At 41.4% G+C, this 18,145-nt stretch overlaps 1 protein-coding gene across 3 annotated transcripts in view; it reads left to right on the plus strand.

Moving 5' to 3' along the window:
• Positions 1-18,145, plus strand: part of FLT1 (fms related receptor tyrosine kinase 1) — a 171,687-nt gene that overhangs the window by 92,369 nt on the left and 61,173 nt on the right. For all 3 annotated transcript variants that reach the window (XM_025875119.2, XM_073894741.1, XM_073894742.1), the window contains exons 13-14: positions 2,727-3,035; positions 7,762-7,908. In XM_025875119.2, coding sequence (XP_025730904.1) covers positions 2,727-3,035; positions 7,762-7,908 — 456 coding nt within the window. The remainder of the gene's footprint in view (positions 1-2,726; positions 3,036-7,761; positions 7,909-18,145) is intronic.

The raw sequence follows: 18,145 nt of genomic DNA on the forward strand, positions 1-18,145 counted from the left end.
GCCTTCCAAACTGATGAAAACAAGTTAGCTGTGGCCTTTAGAATTCTCCACTGCTTCTACTCTAAACTTTGGCATTCACTTGTACGTAGTATCTACTCGAAACAAGCAAAACTTTCTAGTAACCACTCACCTCTTAGAGAATGTTATTTCTGTTCTTCAGTAGAAGGAAAGCCTTGTTTATTACCTCCTGACAAATGAGACACCTCTCAGCGTGTTAATTTCTGTGCTTATCTGTTTCATGAACTTAATTCAGGGTTGATCCAACTAAGTCAATATGCGCCCCCCCAAATATGCACCTGTGTCAGTGATTACTCTTTGCACCTAACCCTAAATTGAGTCTCTCTTCTGAGCAAAGATTGCTTCTTCTCCACAATACCTCCTAAGATGCCACGGATGTGCTATGCGTCACAGGGGATGAGTGTTAGTGCTGAGGATTGTGCTAAATCTGCCACAGATACTTAAGTGTGGGAAGATTTCTTACTTTCACTTTGTTAGAAGGCAATTCTTTGGGTCTGTTTTTGTACCAGGCTTAAAAAAAAAAAAATCCACATGAATTAAAAGGAAAAATCCCTCTGGATTCATTAACTAGTGTTAGGACATTTTATTTATCATGTTCTGTGGCTCAAAAGAGAAGGCCAATGGAGTTATCCTGAGAAATGGACAATCATTTCTAAGAGGCTGTCTGGTAACATGAACCAAACTAACTTCACCAACAGTGTCCCCCATATGAGCAGCAGACCTCAGAACCTAGTTGGTTCTTTTCTTTTCCTGTGTGTTTTTGCTGTTTGCGGGCACTCCGCATGACTATGGGTGTGTTAGCAATTACCAAGGGTGAAACAGGAACAGCACACTGCCTTATCTCCCTGGTTTCCCAGTGTCACTAAATGCACTTTATTTTGAGATTCCTGGTGGTGCTTGGCAAAGATAAACAAAATCTTCCATCAGGAAACCTGTGAGCTATTTCCACAGGAAGTTTCAAATCACTAAAGTAAATAGAAACTCTACATGATCTCAGTGGTGTTACTTGGGCTCGCTTGGGTTCTAACCACCAGGACGGGACCTCATAATAAATGGAAAGCCTATGTATGGCCTTGGAAGAAATGATTTGACTGCAGTCCGTACACAATACTTCGGGTATCTGTGTAAAAGTTGATGGTTGACGTTTCACTCCGCCGCAGGCTTGGAAAATGTCCCAAATATAAAAAGATGCTGAATTAGAGGGGCTATTTCTGACACCTTATTGTTGTGTTAAAAATGACTGTCAGCTGCTTCTGCATCTTCTGGCACATTCTTAGATATTCATTTTAAAAGCAGGAAAACCTCTGCTGGTCTCCTCTCTCTCCAACCACTGACAGCTTCATAAGCCACTGCTACCCCTGCCCCCAGGTTTCAAATGAATACTTTGGCATTTCTTCAGACGTGACACTTTATAATAAAGCCAAAGCCCAGAAAAATCAGAAAAACAAGCAAAGTCAGATTTAGGAAAGAGTTGATATGATATCTAATTTTGGACTATTGTCCCCTTAAGGTTTAAAGGTTTCTTTATAGCTTTGTGTGCAACGGATAATAATAATAATAGCAGAACATAGTGCTTTTCATCTTCAAAGTACTTTGTAAAATGTTGGCCCAAATTCTTTGCTCAATACAGATACGCCACTAACAAGCAATGGGAGGGTTTTGGGAGCAGGTCAATTCGGGGCCAGTAACCGATGATTTTTTTTTTTTTTTTTTTAATCCTCTGGGGAAATGGTCCAAAATGAGACTAGGGAACTCAGAGCACAAAAGCTAAGTGACAGTCCAGGGTAAGAAAGCTGAGGAGGAGAGCTCACGAGGTGTTGCTGGAGACGGAAATGAAGGTTAGCTGGGGATTGACAGGAGAGAAGTGGCTTTGAATGGCATATTCACCTTCTGAAAACCTTTACTATGTTATTGAGAGAAAATATGATTTTTTAAAAATTATTTCCCCCTCCCCTTGCCCCCACTTCTGAAATGAGGCAACTCTCCCAGATTAGTTGGCATTTTGTTCTTTTATGTCTGAGTAGAACGATCACCGTGAAAGGGGACCTGAGCAAGGAACGCGGCTCTTCTCTGCCCACGGTGCCCGCCAAGAGCAGGCGAGGGGGTGGTACAGCAGCCAGAGAGGGTACTGTCGGTCCACTTTTTGGAAACTGGGGAAATCAGTTGGGTTTTTTTTTTAATTGGAAAAGTCTAGGATTAAAGTGGTACTGACTGGCAGGACTGAAGTCTCCTACCATGTACCTGGGACTTCCTCTTTTCACCTGGTCGCAACTTACTCTTGAATAAGTCTGACCATAACACCACCCTTGGTTTTTCGTACAGGTCGCTCTTTCAGGACTTCCCTATTTTGCCCACTCACCCACTGGTAGAAGTTCTAGATGTATTACGGAAATGGGGAATGTGGCTATCACCCCAAGGTGTAAAACAAATTCCACCTTGAAAAGCCACGTGGTGCAAACAGGGGAAACGTCCCATCCCAATAAACAGCCTGTTTGGCACCTGCTGCCTCGCTTCTGACGGAACGAACTTAGTTGGTTCCTACGTGGGTTTGATCAGTTCCCCTGACACGAAAAGATAAATACTCACCCTTTTAATGCTGATGCTGAGAGAATTTGTGTCGGAACGGTTCTTAAGCTCTGTGACGATCTCCAGAGGAGACACTGATTTTTCCATGAACTGAACTGAAGTTCTTTATTCTTATTTTACAGACGTGCCAAATGGATTTCATGTTAACTTGGAAAAAATGCCTACGGAAGGAGAGGACCTGAAACTGTCTTGCACAGTTAACAAGTTCTTATACAGAGACATTACTTGGATTTTGCTGCGGACAGTTAAAAACCGAACAATGCACCACAGCATCAGCAAGCAAAAAATGGCCATCACTAAAGAGTACTCCGTCACTCTCAATGTCACCATCAAGAACGTTTCCCTGGAAGATTCAGGCACCTATGCCTGCAGAGCCAGGAACATATACACAGGGGAAGAAATCCTTCAGAAGAAAGAAGTTACAATTAGAGGTGAGCACTGCAACAAAAAGGCTGTTTTCTCTCGGATCTCCAAATTTAAAAGCACAAGGAATGATTGTACCACACAAAATAATGTAAAACATTAAAGGACTCATTAAAAAGTAACAGTTGTCTCATATCATCTTGATTTGTTGTCACTGTTGCTAACTTTCTGGCTCAGAGGAGATGCTCCTCCCAAAATGAGTTTGGAGATGATAGGAGTGATAATGAGCTCCCAAGGTCCCAGCTCTGGGCTCCCCACTCAGGCTGAGGGCTCTGCTCTCTGGGGCCAACTTGGTGCGCGTTTGGATTTGGAGGATCCCTGCAGTGCATTCTCTGTTTTTGCTCTTTGCTGTCTTCTCCTGCCTGATAAACAACAACTTGGGACTGATCCTTTCCTCCCACTTTGATGCCAACCTCTTTGTATTTTTAAGTTTTGAAGCTACGCAAACTGAATAATTTAAACAAAAATGGTTTCTGCCAAAGATGGACATGAATAAGTTAATTTTCCAGCTCAGAATGAGTACAGTTGAATTTGAGACTCTTATTGGACCTCTGCTTGGTTTTATTTTGTACTATTTCATCTGCTCTCGATTTGTAAATAGCACCTGGATAGCAAGTTATAATGCTTATTTATTTGAAAATGCTTTTTTTTTTTTTACATTAAGCACATTAATCTTAAACTGGAGCTTCTAAAATGGGCCCCAGGAGTGCAAGATGTCGGTGTAATCCAGAGGTATTAAAGCTTTATCACAGTATGAATTCAGAATGCCCACCCAGGACAAGGCCACGTCCTGCGCCTGTGCGCTCTGGGCAGCCAGCCGATTGGCAGTGCAGGCTTCCCCCCTCACTGCCCCTGAGTGGACTCTACAGCTACTGACCGCATCTGAAAATATGTGCATCATGCCTTCGCCTTACTTAGATTTGTCCCCCGGTTATTCTTTTAAAGAACTCTCTCCTATCTAATTGATGGCATTCAAAGACATACCACAATCAGCTTATAAAGGAAATCAAGGCTCTTGTGACCGAAGGTTGAATGCATTCTTCTAAATGTAAATCTAAGATTTGCCCATTAAAAGAAGTCCACTTTCCCCATATGCAGATGTTAATAGGATTTTTATGGGGATTAAGAAATGGCAAAACTACAGAAGACTTCAGAGCCATTTAATATACACACCATTTTTCAATCGGGAGAGATGGAAATCTCCTCTCTCCAGCTCGCGTTTGAAGGGAAAGTGACTTTTTCACCAATTTACTATGCATTGTTCTGTTGTTTTCATTTATGATTGATCATTATATGTGCCTTGCGTGAACTATTGGAAAACAAGCCACAGTGACCAAAATAGCCCTGGCTGAGAACACAGTGGCTGGGCAACTCAATAGAAGGTGACAATATGACAACTTTTCAGGCTTGGGAACTCACCAGACTGTTTCCTCCTTTAGGTAACAGACTCTGTCCCACGGCTAAACTTGTCTTTCACGTGGGAATTGCTTTTGTCAAGTGTGAAAGAGTAAACAATAGCATTTCCCCAGAATGCCAGTTTTATGGAGCCCCAAATGCTCTGAAAACAATTAGTAACCTGGAAGTTGTCAGCCCGGAGGAAAGAATAATCAATTGTATCTTGAAATTTTACCTATGGTTCTTTTGCGTGGCGTCTTTGTTCATTCTAAGTCAGCATGTTCCTTCAGTAAACAATGCCTTAGTACCACAGATCGAGGGGACTCCCAGTTTTACTAAAGCTGAAAAAGCAAATGGGATGGTTGAGGGATTGGTGCTGAACAAAGGCTGAAGCAGACACGCAGAAGCTATCATTTCTTTCCCCCTTAAAACTGCGACTGCAATTTTTGCAGGGAGGGGAAGGGTGTTAGTTTTTACAGGAGAGGATTTTAAGTACTTCCAAGAGATGATTTTTAAGAATTCCACAGAGTAATTAATTGTTTGCTGTGTAATTCATCCTTCCAAAGAGTTTCAAAGAGAAAAATCAATTGGGTGGGTCCTGTTTTGTTTTGGTCCCCCTCTGGGGTGTGGAGGAAGGGGAGGTTAATGGGGAAAGAAGAGAAAAAAAGAAGAGTCTAAGATGGAGAATGATCGAGTAGGAGTAGAGGACATGAGGCTGGTTCCTCAGTCCCCCAGTCCAAGTGAAGATGAGAAACTATGTATTTATGAGACCTGGCAGATCTTTGTGGCCATAACACTGAAAGCTGAAAGGAGAACCTGGTGGGGCGTTATCTTTGGCTATTGATAACCAGCAGAAATATTCTGTTAATTCTGCTTTTCTCCACTTGAAGGGATCACCTCCACTTTGTAAAGTTTTGGAAAGCAGCTACCTATTTCCATCGGATAACTTAGGGTTCATAATAAGGGTTTGATGTGCCTTTCTTACCTAAAATGTCAAAACAGATTGTGAAGTATAAAGGGGAATTGATAAAACGATTCCTTGGTTGATCGGTCATTTAGAAACCAATCAAAAAAATCTCACGTAGGAGAGCATTTTTTTTTTTTCAGAAATGGGTACCAGGAAAAATATAATACTGTGTTTTTCAGACATGTTTATATGAACTTTGTATTTAATTGAGAGTCCTATGTTTATTCTGCAGCCTTTTTGCTGCTTCTCTTGTCTGAAGTTTGTCTAGGGCAGATAGGGCCTTTGGGAGTTCTCATGAGATTTCTGTTAAAATAAACTGTTCTCTTACATATCAGTGTTTTCCAGTACACCTGTCAGGGAGGTCAAATGCTGTCTATGTTGATGATGCTATAGTCTGTAGCTATGAAAATTATATGGGTGTTGCAAGCCCTATATCCAGGCTTCCTTTTTATAATAAGCCCTGTGGGCAATGATAGATCATTTTATCATATTGAGCACATGGGAAATAGTCAATGTGGTAGGGGCAGCTATTAAAATATAACTCCATGAACTGTGTCTGAGTTTTAAATGAGATATGTCAAATTTGACTTGCCACTGTAATAGACACTAAATAGTAATATGACACTGTTCTTCATTATCTTGTCATGTTTCACCGATACGTTTGGAATCTTTACTGTGTAAAAATGTCAAAATTGTAACAAGCTTGTGAAAAGTTATCAGAACTGAAGATTTTGATACCCGGCTGCATCTGTAATTAGGAAAGACCATTTGACAGACTGCACAGAGTGCAAACACAGAAATGTTGAAATGGTTCTGCCTCGGGGTGCAGAACAGACTAGAAGGATACATTGACGGAGAGCAAAAGGGCCGTTGTGGTCACTCATTCCATGCTACGTTTGAAGAGTTTCTAAATCAGGGCTCTCCTTTCAACGCTCTTCTTAGCCTTCAAGATTTCATTTTGTATAAAATGAGGAAAGAACTAGTGATGCGCTTTGGAAATCAGAATTTAATGAGAAAGCTGTTCCTCTGAACAGAGAGTCACCCTGCCATGTTCCTGCCCTGTCAGCATGCTGTAAAAGTTATATGATACTATACTTTTTAACCTGAGATTTCAAAATTGCTTGCATGAATGCTAATCCTCAAGAGTTTCCCTGCAGGAATAAAAAGAGAAAGGTTTGGGGCGTCGGCAGCATCCTGCAGGGACATCCGTGTCAAAGCCCCTGCAGTGTGTCACCCCTTAGCCTGGTAATCACTCCTAAGCTGCTTTCACAGTGTTAGTACAATAAATGAGGAAATCCAAAATGGTCAGAGACAGCTCAGTCTGTATAACTGAAGCCAATGGCGCAGAATGTGTAAGTCACGCCAAACCTCTTCTGATTTCTGTTCCAGGACGTGCAACAAGAGGGGGTGAAGAGGATGACTCGGGAGGGTGGGAAGGACGTTAGGAGGTGTCTTTATTCTTTTACCTTGGAAGCTCCAGCTACCAATCCAGCACTCGCCTAACTAGAATGTATACACATCAGCAGGACTGACTACTTCGTTAAACAGAGACACTGTACTCGCTGGGGCCTTGGGGGTACTGCTGTTCCAATGTGGGATTTTAATGTTGTAATGTATTGCATCTTAATGTATGAGATTCATTTTGTTGTACTATATTGGTTGGCATTTTATTAAAATAAATTGTATTGTATCATATTTGTATGTTTTTAAGAGAAAATAATATAAAATACAATATTTGTACTATTATATAGTGCAAAAACTACAAATCGAAGCCTCTGCCTCTTGAATTAATCCCTTTGGTTGCTTGCACTGGGGAGGGGATGGAGGACGGAAATAATCAATAAAGCTTGCAAAGTTCAAGAAATTCTCCTGTTTGGTCTGCTGTCTCACACTTCAGGTTACTGATGGCTGAGTAACACAGACATGCCCTCACAAACACATTGATAAAAATATGTGCAAAATTACATTAGCTCATCACTGTAATAGGGTATCTTTGGGTAAAAATTCGTTATAAGCCTCTATCCCAAATCGTGGGTTTCCTTTTTAGTTCCTTGAATAGGATGCGAAATCCTTAGGTTTCCGAAAAGCTTCTCTCACAGAAAGGAAGAAAACTAGGTGGCCAGGCAACACCCATGATACTGAATCCTACAGAATTTTGCTCTCAATTTTACTCCGTGTTCTGACAAATTTCAGTGCGTTAGAACTTCCTAAAGATGAAGCAGGTTACCCAGAGAAGAAAAATTGAGGGAACAAAATACGAATGGAACCTTACGGTGGAGTTTTGCTGTTTATATACGTCAAGTGTTGATGTGCATATATAACAAAGGAATACAAGTGACCCGTAATAACAATCCCCTTTCTTTATTCACTAGATCAGGAAGCCCCACACCTCCTGCGAAACCTCAGCGACCACACAGTGGCTATCAGCAGCTCCACCACATTGGACTGTCATGCTACTGGTGTCCCAGAGCCTCAGATAACCTGGTTTAAAAACAACCACAAAATCCAAGAAGAACCCGGTAAGAGATTTTGTTTTCCTTGAAATCACTCTTTCTCCTCATTCTCTTCTTCCCTCAACGTTCCTCTCACCTCTCTCCCGTAGTTCTAGAACCTCTTGCCAGTAGAGTTCTGGTTCATGCTGATAGCAACTTTAAGTGAGGAGCTTGAGCCCGTCCTTAGGCACCCCATGTGCCGAACCATGTAGAAAGAGCCATACAGAACCTGCTGTAAGTGGTGCATTCATAAAGAAATGGTAAGAGCCCCTTAGACATCGTGTCTGTTCAACGTGACAACAGGGCAAGTGAGTTCGTGCCTTGGTTTGAGGTACAGCAAAGCTTTGAACATCTGGTCTAGAGAGGAAGTCCAGAGAAGTGGTATAATCTTTTAAATTGATAGTAAGTGCATTAAAATGAAGAATATTTTCTTCTTCATTTTAATTTTTAATTAAAATTTAAGAAAATATTTTAAATGATAGAATACTGGTAAGAAAGCCTAATGGTCACGTGTTAATTTTCTTTCAAGAAAAAATATATTTAAGAACAACTAGACTTAAATCAGTACGTATCAATGCTGTCTGTTGCTTGCCTCATAATTTTGTCATTAAATAGGATTAAAATAAACTTATTTATGATTTTGCTTAATAATTCCATTTACATGAAAAATAAAATTGGACCATTTATTTGCAACATCCCAACAACCCAAATCAAACGACTAGCACTATGGAATGGTCCTTGAATGTGAGTCCTCCATGCAAAACGAAATCTCCATTTGAGTGTGATGCACAGAAGGGGGGCGGTGGTAGAAGATCTCCAATTTTAAGATGTCTCAGAAATGCCTTACACTAAGCTGGTCCCAAACTAACCACCTCACATCATTTTTCTCCATCAAGCAGCGCCTCCTCTCATACTGACGTCATTCACTTCATCATCCAAACCAGAAGCTGACGACCTCCCCTTCGTCCTTCTCTAATCTCTCACCAGGCTGCGCAGGTTATGTCTACTAAATACGAAATACTTCTCAAGTCCATCCTTCCCTCCGCTCTCCTGTTGTCATTCTCTGGGTTCAGGAGCTCATTATCTGTCTCCTGACCATCTCCTGACTGATCTCTGCCCCTCTTTTTCTTCTCTCTTGGAACCTTATTTTCCACACAGCTGGATAAGATGCACATCACTTCCCTGTTTCAAGTTTTCCACTGGCTCTCTATCCCAGGACCAAGTTCAAGTGGCTGACAGAGAAGGCCCTCAACAACTGGCCCTCCCTACTTCTCCAACTCCATGCTTACCCCCCCTCCCGCTTGCCTTGAACCTCATATTCTAGCAGGTGCCAAACTTTTGTAGATCACTGCACACATTAGGCTGCTTCAACCCCTCTGCTTCTTTTGCTCTTGTGTCCCTCCTCTGCCTGGAGTATCTTCCCTTCATCTAACGCCCACCTATCCTTTTCGACCCAGACTGGGTGTTCTTCCTCCAGGAAGCCCTATTCAACCCCTGCAACGAGGGGGCAGATCCTCCAGGGGTCTTTATTATTTATAAGTGTTTCTATTCTCTCTTACTGAGTTATTTTATAATCATCAGTTCATCTGTATATTATCCGGGCATATTTCCACTGCTCTGTTTCTGTACCGTATCATCAGTTCATGTGTATGCTCCCTTCCTACATGTTTATCATCATATCATGCCTCATCTTGAGGGCAGACAGTACATCTTTGTATCCTCAGAACCTGGCATAGTGCTTGGCAATCAATAAATGTTCTATGAATGAATGAATGAATGAATGAATGGAGAGTTTTTCAGAAAATCTTTTTCTATCCTTAGCAGGTTCACCTGGTAGCATGAATGCCTGGACTTAGGGGTGGTTGGGAAAGCTGTATCATAGAATTTCTAAAGCTAAAGAGATCTTTGGGATATCTTTACTCCCATTTGTAGGACAGAAAATTTAGGCACCATGAAGTAAAGTGATTTGCCCAAGATGACACACCATTAAGATAGGTAGTTTCATAGAAAATGAATTCTTTAGGTATTCTACACCTTGAGGTATTCTACCAAAACAAAAAGATGAATACATGAATAAATGAATAAATAAAGCAGTGTCTGTAACAGTACCTGTAACATCCTCCCTTTAGAGATTCAGAGTTCACATCAGTATATTAGAGACACCAAGAAGCCTTATAGTAGAGAAACCAGGTAAATTGCTTTAAAGTATTCCCACAAATAACTTGATCACAAAATACATTTTACGAAATATTAATGTAAGATATTGGGTTCTTTGAAAGAAGTAAATTTGGCTTGTGTTCAGTTTTCATACTTTGCATGTGGGTTAAAGATTTAGAATTGAACCAATTTCGAAAGCTTGTGGCCATTCTGGGACTAGAGGGTAGACAAGGCAAGGGGGTATGCCAAGGCGGTTACTACAAATGGAAAAAGATTATGAGGTGCGAGGGGAGGAATGAGTCCTACCATCGCCCTCATGGGTCAGGGAATTTGGGCAACTCACTTATCCTTTCTCTCTGAGCCTCTGTTTCCTTATTTATGCAACTGGGAGAATACTGACAGCACAACGATGTGGTAAGGTTTAAATGAGTTAACATCACTAAGCGTGCCTCTGTTTACGGCTGAGTAAATGCGGCCCTTCTCACCCACCTCATTTCCATAGAAATTGGCCAATGAGTTTTCAGAACTTGTCGGAAGGTGTCAGAGGAGTTAATTAATAATTCAGCTCAAATGTCTAACACTTCTGTATCCAATAAAGATATCTTCCTCCTAGGTTTCTTTGCTTTTCGGAGGGCCAAGAGAAGAATTGCTAAAACAAGTCTTCTATACATTCTTACAGAAAATCTTTTGTAAATATCATTCTACTATGCTACTGTTGGCATTTATGGAGTTCAGCTCTACTAAGTCGGCCATTTTCCCTCCTTTTATTCACGCCTTAAAATGGCTATAGCCTTTTGGAAAAGAATTTCTTAATTTTTTGGAGATAATCTCTTACATGCATATAGTGTTTATAAAGTTTCATATGTAAGAGTTCCAATTTAAGACAGCAAATTCAGCAGCCAATGCAATAGGCTATGTGACAATGACCCTGTGTGTGTGCACGTAGACATCTTCAAAAATACCAATTCTTTTATGGTTATTTTTCTTTTTTTTTTTTTTTTTACAAACCTATGGGTAAAGATCACAGGTAACCAAAGTGATAATCCTTGACTCACTGGTTATTCCAAAGCTGAACCGGGAAAACATCAAGATCACAGCCTGGAAAAGACTGAAAACTAGTCCATTTTAAACTAAGCCTTTGGGAAGCCATACTGAGAATAAATTTTAAATAAAGTTTAAATAATTAACAATATATATTTAACGAGATAGCTTTACAAATACCAAATACAGAATTAAATATATTTAATGAAGTATATTGTTATAAATCTATATCATTTATGAATATAAAATATAGAACCAAATATAAATAGTGGTTTACAATTAACTAAGCTAATTTTTTAAAGTTTAAAAATCCGGAGGATAAACCACACATCCTTTAAAGACCTGTGACACCTGGCAACTCAAAAGAACATTGATATACTGAGAGGATTTTAGTGGCCTTGGGTCTTGGATAGGATCTGGCCCATCATCATTGCCATTTGTTAAATGATAACTTACCCTATTCCAAAAAAAATAGGAGAAAGGAAACAGGGCACGTGTAAGAGCTCACGCTCGGGACAAGTGGCCATAAAATGCCTGCTGAAAGACCTCACGGGAGAGCTTTTCTCCTCCTTCCTCCTTTCCTTTCAGGAAGCCCTTCAGTGGGACACAGCCATTCTAGAGAAGAAATGCAGTTTCAAGAAGGCATTATGAAAACTAAGTAGGGCTTTCTTGGGCCAAAGGGCATCCACAGGAATAAAAGGGAGGCTACACATGCAGGCCCAGGAAAGCATGTGCGCAAGGGACACAAGGCAGTCTCCAGCAGGGCACCCCCTGTAAGCCATGCAGGCCCTTCCGCCCCGCGCACCGAGCGGCCCTCCCCGCCCTCCCACTGCACACCTGCAGGCTTTGGGGGTCTCCGTGGCACTGCCCCGCCCCGTGGATTGCCATTTCCTCCCACCACCCCGGGACAGGACAGTCTTTACTTCCCGGCCAGGGGACCACAGAGGCCGCCTCCACTGAGGATCCTTCTTTCACATTCCAGTACATCACGACTCTTCCCTTCCTTTGATGTCTGGTTTATTTACAATTCATGTCACAGAATGTCATTTATTCCCTTGTTTTATGTGGGCTTGTTTTGAAAACCTTCGAAGGTAGATCTAGTATCTTAATAGGTCTTCTTTATGAAAAATAATAAAAATGTATTGAGCATTCACCAGGAACCAAGGCACTGTGTGAGATTTACAAATATTTCATTTACTTTTCGCAACTGTCATCAGAGGTAGGTACTGGTGTTAGATGCCATATCACGGGTCTAGTTTAATTTAACAAGCGCTGAACTAGGTGCCTGGTCCTATTCCAAGCACATCACTTATTCATCATAACAATCCTATGAGGTTTGCTAAATTATGATGCCTGTTTTACAAAGGAAACAGGAGGAGGCGTAGACACAGGAGAAAGAGCAGACTAGGTCATAGAGCCTGTGCCTAGCTGCCCGAGGCTGGGACCAGAGGGGGAGTCTGGAGCCAGCACTCTGCACACTGAGCCTGGGGGCTGACCGCTGGTGCACATTGCTCTCAGGAACACATAAGCACCACTTTTTTTTTTTTTTTTTTTTTAAGTAGGCTCTGTGCCCAGCGTCAAGCCCAACGTGGAGCGCAACGTGGGGCTTGAACTCAGGACCCTGAGATCAAGACCTGAGCTGAGATCAAGAGTCCGTGGCTTAACCCACTGAGACACCCAGGCCCCCCATAACCACTTTTAAATGACCTCATGGGAGTAAACAAGCTTATTTTTTAAACAATGGACATTTTCTCATTTCTAACTCGTAAAGCTTAAGATTCCCAAAGACTATATAGTTTATTTTTTAAATGTTAAAAATTTACAGCATAAATTAAAATATTTAAAGCATATTTTTTTTAAAGAAGGCATGCCTATGAAGTGCCTGGCTGGGTGGGTGGAGCATGGGGTTCTTAATCTTGGGGCTATGGGGTTTGAGCCCCACCTGGGGTATAGAGATTACTTAGAAATAAAATTTTAAAATAAATAAAAGCAGACATGCCCTGTATGAAGTTAAAAATGATTCTGAACCCAAATCCAGTTACTTTGACATTTTAAAAAAAAGTCCAGAATTTATTATAGCAGCCCAACACTCTCTTAGTCGTTCAACAAATATGTATAAGGTAGTACGTCGTGCCTGGTGCTGTGTAGGCTCTGCCAGTACAGCAGTGAATGAGAAAGCTAAAATCTGAATAACGAAATATCTGAAGTAATTAGTTTGTGTAGGTGTTTAAATGAGCACAACCTCTTGAAGCCACAACCATGTGCGTCCTAATTTATTCACTATCATCGTGCCAGTTGGGCACCAGAGTTAATGAGTCTAAAAATGGAATAAGGTGAATTAATAAATGGGACAAGTAGAAAATACGTCTCCATCACGGGATTAAAATACCTTGACTACATTAGTTAATTGAAAAAAATACATCTTCTCTGCTTCAATTTTCCTACTTTAATGCTGCACATACAACAGATTCTCAATTATTCCTTGTTCATTGAATATGCAGAATGGAAGAGAAATAAAGAGGAAATAAGAGAAAATGTTCCAGAAGTAATACAGGCAGGGGAACTTCCAAACTAGAACCGAGGAAAGAAACCACTCGGAACTCTTAGGAGGGGCTGATAGGGTGCAGAGTGTTGAAGAGAAAAGCAGTTTGAGACGTGTTTACTTTGAAAAGACAGGTGAACAGAGATTTGATCGGCTAAAGCAAGTAGAATCTCGAGGACCGGACAGGAAAGAAAACCATAATATGGAAGGCCCAGTAGCGAGTTGGAGATGAATTCTATTGGTCACTGGCTGCTTTGAGCATGGTTTGATTCTTAGGAGTGTACAGACAGCAAGCACCTCTAAGAAACATCCATTTCCTTTGGGTTAGAAATGTAAAGGGTTTGCACCCAGGCTTGGAGCAACAGTATGAAGTCACCCTGGAGAACGTGTGACCTCCAGGGTGTCTTCCTTACTTCTCCAGCTACCTGCCCAAGAGAGTGGCAGTTCCTCCAAAATGATCAGAAAGTCACCTTTCTACCTCACACACTTCCCAGATTCTCCTAAAAATGTCCAAAGCTGTGACAGAGCTGAGCAAGCACCGCAGGTGGGGCCTTTGGCACCGGCTTGATGACACTCCAAGGACACAGGAGGGGCGTGCGGAGGAGATACGGAAGGTCTACCTAGCTTAGTATTGCTTCGATACAAGCACAAACCGCCTCCCAAGCAATTGTGCAGAGTTTCTGAAAAAGTCATTAAAATGCTGGAAAAAGTAACAAACTTTCCTCCGAAAATATTTAAGAAGACAGAAAACAATGCCGCTCTGAGACAGTTCTAGTAAAGACTGCCTAAATCGAGAAATCATCAGCAAACTATTGCTTAAACTGAATTTCTATGGCAGCAAAACCTTTCAGAGTGTTTTAAGATTGGAGCACTATGACAATGGGAACAACAAAGAGTTTAGAAAGAATAAATTCCTTCTTAAATAGCCTGAGGCTGGAGCAGGAGAGAATCACTCTGACCCTCTGATTAATATTCTTTCCTAAATTGGATCTTGGTCACTAAGACTATTTCTCTAAAGCCCCGAAGGTGACAGCTTCCCTGTTACCACTAGATCCCTGACACCAAATATCTGTACCTGTAAGTGCATATCCAGATGGAGGGGACCTGCTGTCCTCATACTGGCGGGGGCGGGCACAGAATGACGTCTGAAGTGTAGAGTGGTTTTCATAGATCTAGGAAAGATCTGAAGGAAGGTAGAGGAGAGACATGAATGGGGATGTTGATGCCTAGGGATAATAAAGTGACTACCTGTCACCCTCAGGCTGTTAGAATCAGCAGCTTCGCTTGATTTCTTGGTAATAATAAAATTCAGAAATGTCACTTATCTTGCAATGTCAATTATCTATGCAAAACTTAAGGAGTGATTGCGTTTTCTTTCTTATGACATCCACCCTTATGGTGCATAATGAATGAAGACGTGTTGCAGAAAAGCGTGTCCACGATTCCCGGTATGCACAGGGCAGTGCATGGCGGGGGGGTGCGCTGGCCACTCTGTTTATCACCCCCACTGAGCCCCGTCAGTCCACTGATGTGATTGGCTGAGCAGCTGCTCTCACCATTCCTTTCTCTCCAATATGTGTCTTTAAGGTAAGGGGGTCCATGTACCCAGACCAAGAACCGCCAAGCTTCACACGTGGCTATCCCGGTAGCTCCTCTCCCTGGCCAGAATCTTCTAACAGATTCTCAACGCATAGTTGTGCCCCTGACAACAATATAAGCATAGGGGACCTTCTGAACACGTTGCAGAACCAAGACTCAGTTCTTTTCTAAGGATAAACTTCCATTTAGAAGGCGAGGAGAAAGGAGTGGAATTAAGGAAAGAGTACAGTGAGGTAACAGCAGGGGAAACATCTCCTTGGTTGGCACTGCCAGAGTTCAGAGCTACAAGCCCAACCCCAGATGAAAGAGGAACCCTGACCTTGACCACGGCCTCAACATGGTGAAGAAATGGGAGGCTGTCACTTTATGGACGTCTGCAATTACTTGTCACTGTCGGGCTGGTTCAGTGAGACTGACAAGTACAGCTGTAGAGCTCTCTGGTTTACACCCAGAAAAGTGAGGTAACCCATGGGGAGAGTCCCATTTTGTATTGAAAATCACTAGAAGTTATTTATGGAGAATCAGTCTGGACACCCAAATCTATCTCTTTACTGAGGTAACGTCCAGTGTATTTAGGTCTTGTACGTATGAAGCTAATCCTATCCTAATGAAAATTTCTAAATTTCTAAAGAAAATGTCTTGGATGCGCTTTCCAGCAGAGCATCCTCATGCCCATCCAGGCCAGAAAAGCCTCCTGAAAGCTGTGAGCCACAGCAAGACCCAGCCAAGGGAATCACACACACTAAGGCAGCACAAGTCCCCGCATATAAACAGTGGGGCTGCCTGCTGGTTGTTTAAGTGTGATTTTGTGCCTTTTAAAAAAGTCCTCTTGATTTTCAAATGAAAAATTTAGACCATAAGAGATGGAAAAGAACCGGAGAACATGAGCATCACTTTAGAAAGAGCCTCTCCCTTTTTTTTTTAATTATGGCAAAATACACATAACATAAATATTACCACTTAATCATTAACGTGTACAATTCAGCGACACCAAGGATCTTCACAGTGTTGTGCACCTTTTCATCACCTCAAAGAGAAGCCTCATACCCATTAAAACTTTTGACTGTGAACGAACCTCCTCTTTTGATTCTTTCTGTGACATCTCGCAACACACGGAACTGTCGTTTGAGCATGGCCAAGATCAGCAGCCTGTTTTGTCTGCTGAGCAGCCAGGGCTTGAGGGACCAGGAGCAGAGAAAAAGAACGGGGAATGAAGAAAAACAAAGAGAAGAGAAATAGAGACATGGGGGTGTGAGGGTAGACCCTCCCAGTGATCACCCCAGAGATCTCAGGGCTGCACCCTGTCCAAAGTCACTAACCCTAAAACTAACAGCCACTGTCTGGGTGCTGAGAGTGGGAGGCGTCTCCATCCCCAATCTACAATTTTCTGCTTACACCGAAGACTGCCTGGCAGAAGAAGGAAAAGCCATACTCTACCTTAGATAATTCTGTACCTCCATCGCTTAGCAGAACAATTAAATCAGGTTTTTCTATTCCATGTGTCCAAGTACAACCTTGGAACAGTTTAACCAGGACCTACAGTGACAGATGGCAATGCAGCTGGGTATTCCCGATCCAGTTAAGGATAATGCTCACACAAATGTCTTCACAGATGACCTAGCCGGTGGACTCGGCCATGGCTTGCATGACTGAATTGATGCTGATAAAGTCAAACTAAGAAAGTTCATTCCTCCTCCATCCCATATTCAAGTGCTTCATTGTTGCATTATCTCCTGCTAGTAAGGAGCCTTAAACAATTAGATTGTATGTTAGTTTAAGGGATTATCTCATTCAACTCAGTCATAATTAAACCAGCCAGCACTGAAAAATAAAACACAGCAAACATATATCATGTACCCCAACACACACACACACACACACACACACTCTCTCTCTCTCTCTCTCTCTCTCTCTCTCTCTGATAGGTGGCCAGTCTTCTGATGGGATGGATTTTGTTTTTGCTTTAATCCAAAATTATAAATTGTTGTGGACTATAAATCTACTTTCCTTCAAAAATATTTCATCATTGTATGGTCAATATTATATATATATCTTTTAAACTTTTATTCAGTGACTCTTTGCTGATGGTCAAGAGGCCCATACTTTCATTTTTAAAACTATCCTTTTAAAAAATTAAATAATACATGAATACAGTTTCATCGTAAAAGATCACATAGTACAGAAAAAGCATAAGCTATAAAAAATTTCCTTCTGGGGAATTAACACATGCCAACTGTTTGATTTATATTTTGTCAACAATTTTATCGTTTTTTTTACCTAGATACGTGCATATATACAAATTGGGGCACACATGGGGGGCAAATAAATAAATGGGATTCAGTCATTCATTCATTCAACAGCTATTCACTGAAAGCCAACTCTGTGCCAGGAATATAGGAGGTGGTTGGAACCAGACAGGACCTTGAATTTACATTCTAATGGAAAAGTCCACTTAATAAATTTAACAAACAGAACTATAAGCATATTGCCTACCATCAGATAGTAATAACTGCTATGATGAACAAAACAAGGTAATAGATTATAGTGAGTTGACCAGGAGAGGGGTTACATGGGAAAGCCAGCATCTCTAAGTTAAGTATGAGTTGAGATCATGCTATATGTTTGTTTTAGGACTTGCTTTGATCACAGTGTATCTTGGAGGTCTTTCTATGTCAGTACATAATGTTCTGCCTCATTCTTTTTAGCATCCATGCACTATCATATGGTATGCATTCCCATGATTTATTCTTCTGCTGATGGAAAAACAAGTCCTTGACTTTAACCTCTAATCAATGCAGCACTAATACTATGCTGGTCGTAGAAACACCTCTTCGTCATACACAGAAAGGCCACTTTGGATAAATGGCTATATTCTGCAGGATAAATGCATCCCACCTCATGGAGGGACTACGGCAAATCTGAACA

The sequence above is a fragment of the Callorhinus ursinus genome, unplaced genomic scaffold (genome assembly GCF_003265705.2).
Source record: "Callorhinus ursinus isolate GAN/ISIS: 27379988/994484 unplaced genomic scaffold, GSC_fseal_2.0 scaffold7, whole genome shotgun sequence".
NCBI classification, from domain to species: domain Eukaryota; kingdom Metazoa; phylum Chordata; class Mammalia; order Carnivora; family Otariidae; genus Callorhinus; species Callorhinus ursinus.